The sequence below is a fragment of the Pygocentrus nattereri genome, chromosome 14, assembly GCF_015220715.1.
Source record: "Pygocentrus nattereri isolate fPygNat1 chromosome 14, fPygNat1.pri, whole genome shotgun sequence".
NCBI lineage: Eukaryota > Metazoa > Chordata > Actinopteri > Characiformes > Serrasalmidae > Pygocentrus > Pygocentrus nattereri.
This window is the reverse complement of record NC_051224.1, coordinates 41,698,220-41,705,773: the sequence shown is the minus strand read 5'-3', so window position 1 is coordinate 41,705,773 and position 7,554 is coordinate 41,698,220. Positions and strand designations below refer to the sequence as shown.

The 7,554-nt window shown below is 41.7% G+C and overlaps 1 protein-coding gene across 1 annotated transcript in view; it reads right to left on the bottom strand.

Annotated features, from left to right (window-relative positions):
• Positions 1-7,554, bottom strand: part of LOC108412589 — a 29,981-nt gene that overhangs the window by 14,602 nt on the left and 7,825 nt on the right. The window contains exons 2-3 of the mRNA XM_017684679.2: positions 6,490-6,574; positions 1-637 (exon numbers count right to left, since the gene is read on the bottom strand). The exon at positions 1-637 is cut by the window's left edge and continues 2,005 nt beyond it. Coding sequence (XP_017540168.2) covers positions 1-637; positions 6,490-6,574 — 722 coding nt within the window. The remainder of the gene's footprint in view (positions 638-6,489; positions 6,575-7,554) is intronic.

The window sequence follows — 7,554 nt, the reverse complement described above, 5'->3', positions numbered from 1 at the left end:
TGTCAGCATCACTGCTAAGATGGTGTCCCTTCATGAGTGAGATGTTAGAAGTTACAGTGCTGGTGGATGATAGAAAGATTGGAGCGGCACTGGTGGACTCTTCTGAACCTTTAGCAGGGATTTTGCTGCAGCCAGCGTTTAGAGCAAAGTTGATCTTTTCTGTACTTATTTCATCATCGATGGTGCTTGATGGCTCAGTAGGAGGCTGACCGGTAGCATCAAGGTCAGTATGTGCAAAAACATACTCCTCAGGAACTAAACCTGGACTTTCAGGAGGAGTTTGATAACCATCGCTGTCAGAATCAATATACGAAATTAAGGTGCTATTGATGTTAGCTGGCATGAAACCTGCTGCACCTTCCATAACTTCCTCAGGCTGGATATTCTGGTGGTGCTGATGGTCAGTGGGGATAAGACTGGGTGTCAATTCAGGTTCCACCACCTCACACTGGACCTGCTGACTGAATTCAACTTGGTCCACCTGGTCTTCAGTTTGCTGTTCTGGGAGATGATCTCTACTCGCGAAACTCTGGGACAGAGCTGCGTTTTTCTTCTTCTTCCTCCTCCAACCCAGAGAGAAGGAGGAGATGCGCTTGGGCTTGTGGAGATCAGTTTCAGAGCTACTGAGCAGCCCCTTCTGGAGAGGAAGAGAGAAAAATAGATAATGTTGGGAAAGAAAAGACAAACAAGGAATTGAACTAACTGGGATGGTAAATAACCGTAAAGACATGATTCTAATATTAACACAGTTCAGTATACAGCTGGGGTTCTAATGACTTCTTGACCCAAAGACCCAAATAAGAGAATTGATACCAAAAAAGGAACCCAATCAGGAAATTGTGGCTACACAGAATTTCAGAAAAAGCATTTCTTCAAATTGTTCAAACTGCCAGCCCAAATCTGATTCCTGTCATATCCAGAATGTATCTAGATTGATTTCTGATACAGCAAAAAAAACAACAACATGTAATCTGATTTTTGTGAATTGGATCCAAACCACATCTGGAGGAGGTCTGAAATGCGACTGTAATCAGATGTTTACAGATGTGTCTCAGTCTGGACGCTCTGGACGCTCAAATTGGATTCCAGAGTGTCTTTTTTGTGACTCACAACACGACAAACAGCGACGATGTCAAATCCAGAGAGATGAAGTGCTGGGACTCAAGAGGAGCTCCAAAGATTCATGATGATGAAGGGAGTTCTGAAGAGTTTGGAGGGGAGATGATGCTCCTCCACCTCTCTTGCATCCGCGTTTGAATGCTACGTAGTTACTGACGCCTACATTGTTACCACGGCAACCCATGCAGATTGGCTGGTGATGTCTGGTCACACAAATCTGATCACCTGTAGATAACAGAGCGGACAGTCGCCTGAAAGAACCTGATTTGAGGAACAGATCCAGTTTGCCTGCAGTCTGAACACAGCCTAATTTAGATTCTTTAGCTTCTTCTTAAGAGAATTAGAATAGAATAGAATAGAATAGAATTTAACTTTATTGTCATTGCGTATGTCGCAGGTACAAAGCAACGAAATGCAGTTTGCATCCATCCAGAAGTGCTTAGCAGAAATATAAATATGTGTGTTACAATGTACAGTAAGTATAACAAGAATAGGCTTTAGTAACCTATAGAGCTTTTTCTTGTGAAAACAAATATGTTTGGTACATCAGTACATTCGGATTACCATTCCGATTGCAAAAATGGCCAGATATGACAGGTTAAAAAAAAAAAAAAAAAAAAAAAAAAAAAAAAATATGTATAGACATGAAGGGGGTTATACAGGTTATAAACAAGAATGTACAGGTTATAAATATGAAGGGGGAAATTATAAAGTACTATGAACTATGAATAAATATGAAGGGTTATAAAGCACTATGAACAGGTTATAAATATGAAGGGGGTAAGTATGTACTTATGAACAGGTAGAGTATTTACACAGTATATACAGCAGATGTAAGTAGCGGTAGGTGGTGTTAAGAGCAGCTGGTGAATGAGGCTCATTGTCTTTAATAAAGAACCCTTGGAGAACCATTTTAAGAGTGTGCCCAAGCTGAAAGTTGGATGGAATTTTTGTAATATTTAGAGCAGAGAAAGCACTGAAACACTGACACAACTCGCCCTGGAGAGAATGCATCCTGCTTTCAGAAACTATGAGAAGCACGCAGGACTTAGTGGATTCTTCAGAAGGGTGTTGCGTTTCTTCGTTATTGTGATTACAGAGGCTTGATCCACCCATGTTACTCTGAACTGATCCAACTAGACTCATCAAACATCTGAGCAGTAATCAGAGGAGGTTAGAGGTTATAAAGGGAGAGAGAGCTCTTATTTACAGCACTTCACTCATTAGAAGTCTGGATGCTTTTGTACATACAGTGCATCATTAAAATGTTTCATAATAACATCTGAGATGTTTGCAGATCAACACACAGAGGCCAATAGTATAAAATAATGAGTGATAATGTCAAAATCAAAGCTTTTCAAAGACTTCATTAGTTTTCGACTTTCAGTTTTTGCTCTTAACCCTCCAGAATGAAAACAATGGCTCACAGAACGGCCTGAAGACACAAACAGAGCAGATATCTCTCTGGGTGGAGATCCCTCAGTCTTTCAAGCGATGAAATGCAAAATGTGCAAGAACAACAGACGACAGAAAGCTGTGAAAGAACTGTTGAAAGAAGTGAAAACCCTGAAAAAAGCAGATTAAAAGAATGTTTTAACACCAACGGCAGAGAGGAGAGACAATAGGGCCTGGTTTAGCTTCGATGTCCTTCCAGTGCTGAGAAGCAGCTGATTCAAAGCACCAGCAATGAAAGATGCTGAACACATCAGCACATCCGATACGGTCTGAAAGAGTGTAATTATAACACACCATCACTCAGAAGAATGGGCTGAAAAATGTCAAATAAAAATAATATTATCCTTTATTTATTCAGCTCTTTCAAAGCAGCAGCAGAGGCTTTACACACAGACAATATAGCTTTACAGGAACAGAAGAAGCTGAGAGTGGAGGTAAAGTCATAAAAAGCAAAAACGCCAATCACATGAAAAAACGCCAAAATATAAAAACCAAAAAAGAGACACAGAATTTTAATCACATAGCTAAATCAACCCGCTGGGGTCAGAGGTCATCTCTTCTTAAACTCCTAAAGGTTCTTCATAGAACAGGATCCTCATGTGTTTCATATCTAAACGCTCCGTTATCGTCGACCGAATGAAGAATGAAGGGTTTCCAGCGTGACGGTCAGTCCTTAGTGATCTCCTGAGTGTCCGTCGGTCAGTTTCACACAGAATGTAGACGGACACACAAATCCACCAGCTCCACACGGTGAGAGGCAGATGACGTGTATCTCAGCCCCTCTTCACAGGCTCATAACTCCAGATGTGAGTGTCGTAGGATCTTCTGATGAGATGGAATGGGAAGGGCGGCTGTACGGATTCAGGAAGGGTTTGAACTGGATTTCTGAGCTGGATCATCACAAAGAGACACACACACATGCTCTCTAAAAAAATGGTCCTTCTAGAACCAAGAACACACAAAGAACTCTTGGCATGCTTAAATGCTTCTCTGCAAGGGTTCTTCAGATTGATGGAGAATGTGTTGTATACGGGTCTATACAGCACCAAAGGGTTCTTCTATTGTTACAAGTTTGACCTCAAAACAAAGCCACTGACGTGGTGGTGGTGTGTTAGTGTGTGTTAGTGTGTGACCACTGAAGAACAGGGTACCAGAGTATCAGAGAAACAGATGGACTACAGTCTGAAACTGTAGAACTACAGAGTGCAGCTATATGGTCAGTGGAGCTGATAAAGTGGACAGTGAGCGTAGAAACGAGGAGGTGGACTTGAAGTGGCTGGGCTATGTGAGTCCACACTGTTTCCTGCCTGTAGTTTCACAACAAACCTTCAGCTGTCAGCACCTGTAATAAGTATGCTCTAAGGGGGCGTGGCCACAGCCCACTCAGCACGTCACAAACACACACAAACACACACAAACACCAGTGCACAGCTTACCTGGAACCTTCGCTCTCACTCTGTTGCAGTTTGCTAAAAAAATCTAGGAATGTTTTCCTGGAAATGTGATGGCAGACACTTGCGTGGGTTCTAGTCTGAGGCTTCAGTGAAGCTTCCCAGTGAAAAGTGCTGCGTTTACACTTCTGTTCAGAATAAGTCGAGTCGAGTTTATTTCTAGAGCTCATTTAAATAAAACCAAAGCTCACTAACATGCTGCACAGCGAATACGGCAAAACAAAACCTGCTAATTAATTTATAAGAATAACACATTAATAGTTAAATTACAAGCAGACACATATGGTGGTCATGCAGCTCACAGGCAGGAGTGACGGCCATCTGAGTGACACAGTGGCGCCATCTGCCTTCCGTCCTTGTGAATTAGAGCTGGTCAATTACAAACGTAATATCGCAATACTTCATGATACATGACGCACCATGACATGTATTTTTCCTGACATCTCATAAAAAGTAATGAACCATTCAGAGAAATACTGCCAAAATACTGCGCAGCACTAAACCCAGTTAAACAGGACTAATGACGCTGTTTGTTATTAAATATGCAAATGTGGGTACTGATGATGTCAACGATGTACTCACAAAAGCAACTATTGATATCATTTATCACGATAATGATGAACATGTCATATTGCCCAGCCCTGATGAGAGTCATCCTACAACTGATTTACACAGTCAGGCAGACTTTACAGCGCATTCTCCATCAACCTGAGGAACCATTTCACCGTGCAGAGAACCATCTTTACTCAGGAACCCTCGAAGAACCATCTTTTTAAGCTTCAGTGATTAGGGAACCATTCCAGACACGGGGAATGAGACAGAGGAGGCTGCTGGTTTGTATTAGGAGGAATTTAAGCAGTTCTCTGGGTTCTAGACATTGGTTCCTCTGCAGTTCCAGAGCTATATTATATTTTATGACTATGCAAAACGTGGTTCGAAAGCTTGGTGTAGTCTGAAATGACCATCTGATGAAGAGCCTGAGCTGAAGCTGCACTTCACTGCTGCAAAGACACCATAGCTGTACCACTGGCGCCATCTACAGGCACAGAGGAGAACTACACGCAAATAAAAAACCCTTATAATCTCAGTCTTATTACACACTAAGGCTTATTATTCAGCAACTACAGGGGCTTCAGTTCAAACTGGTTTAGCTGTTTTTAGATTATAGGAGTGTGTAATAGAACTCGGGGCACCCTGGCGGGTCCTGGCCCGTTAAGAGGTTAACTATGACACCTTTCTGTACATTTTAATGCACAAGAGATTAACATACCGGAAAATGCCAAACACACAATGTGCTGAAACTTTTTGCACAGGCCACAATTTATGTTTCATTTTTTTCCAGCTTGTTAAATTCAGTAAATAAACAGTAATTGTGCATTAAAGTGTGCATGAGTGTGTCTCTGTAGAGGACGTGTTCATGTATATGTACCTGTATAAACGTTTGCATATGACTGGATTAAACTTTTCTCACCAAAAGTCCGAAAGCCAAGGAAGAAAGAAACCAGCATGTGCAAATTTACCCTCACTGCTTATGAAACACAGCTGTCTTTCCTCTTTCAATACTGATCTCTTGGTTCTGACGGTCATTAAAGTTCAACACTGCATCTGCAGGTCGGCTGAATGATGCCAGTGAGCTGCTGCTGAGGCCCACAGGAACGACGGAAGCGCCTCACGACACGTTTTCTAAGATAGTTCCTCTATTTTTATTATCCCTGTACTGATATCTGATGTTTATCTATCTAAAACATAGTAGTTCACTGTAGCAGCAACGTGCTCCGCCCACTCAAGGCTGCGGCGCCAAACGTGCATCTTAGGAATGTGTTTACTTCAATGCAAACATCTGAATTTCCCTGTTTCTCCTGCTGGTGCTGTAATAAGCTGTGGTAGTGGGTAGTGTGGCTCTGCGTGGCTGAGTCAGTGCTGGTCGGCTCTGGTCTGCAGATTATGGGTCAGTGGGAGTCGACCGTAGGGAGATACATCACAGGATCTTCAAGAACAACATTCTACAGGAGTGACTGAGGATTTCAGCTTATTTACTCTCTACAGTGCATAATATCATCAACAGACTCTGTGCATCAATCGAAAGGACAAAAACCACAACTGAATGACCACCGAATGGGCTCAGGAAAAACACTGTCCATCAACAATATCAACAAAGTCCAGAAACGCCGCCGACTTCTCTGGGCTCGGCCTCGTCTGTAACGGACTGATTTTCAGCGGAACTGTGTAGTGTGGCTTGATGAGTCAACCTTTCAGATTGTTTATGGAAATAATGGACGTCATGTACAGTAGTAGAGTGTTTATCAGGCTCTGCTTGCATGAGAACTCACCTTTCAACACTTTTACTGGCCTCATGGTCAGCACAGAACAACAGAACCACATCACAGGCTTCAGAATCACTTGGACTGCCTTGTTCAGGTGGTATCAGCTACAAAGAGGTGTGAGAGCCCTACCACCCACGTACCTTTGACCTTGGGCCAGTGGAGTAAATTGAAGGCTTCTGGTCAGCATCAGGCCAGTCCTCTTCATCAGCCTCAGGAGAGTCCACTCTGAAGAAGACCACACTGTCTTAATTATATACAATCTCCCTTAATGCCAAAAACCTAATATTTACAGGAGAAATGATCTCATATTAAGATAATAAGTCTTTGCTCTGTTTGATAAGACCACCTATCGCACTCTACGAGTGCTGAGTTGTGAAAAATGACCATCCTTGGGTCAAAATCATATCTTCTTTTGTCGTTTATGGCACAAAACAAGCAGAAAGAGTCACTCATCATGTTAATGATCTTATGATTACTAACAGATATTATATTAAATCAGTTTGACTTGTTTTCAGACGCCTCCCGCTGTGTTTTCTAACCGCAGGGATTCTGTGACAGCATGTCCTGAACGTGTCTGTAGTTTGGAGTTTAAGTCACTTTTTCATCAGAATGATCACTTCCTGTTCTCACCCTGGCTGTTAGGGGTTCAGCGGAGAAGTGAAGGTGATAAAAGACAAAAACACAGATTAATGTTAAAATACATCCCAATACTCTTCTCTGAGTGTAAGAATGTTTGATCTGCATGGACCATAAAGTCCATAAACAGCAACAACATTCAGTGACTAGTCAGTCTCAAAGTAGCCGACTGGACTGCAGCCCGTTATGACATAATCTTATTTCATTCATTGGTTTTTACTGTTTGATCTTTTTTCCAGTTTATTTTAGAAAGATAACCCTTTATTAGTCCCTCAGCGGGAGAATTCAGTGCTACAGCAGCGAAGGGAGAGCAAGGCACTCGAGAAAACAGCAACACGTAGAGAATCAGCAAAGCAGGTTAACCTGGTTAATAACTTAACAAGCTTACAGTTGTTATTTATTACCATATAGAGAATATATACAACACTAACCATAAAAACACAAACTATCCTTCACAAAATGAAGTGTATAAATGTTATAAATACAAATGCGGAACAAAGGACGCTGTAAAGACATTAAACAATGTTTTTAACATCATCGTTTTTCACCTGGTATATTTTGTCTCTGAA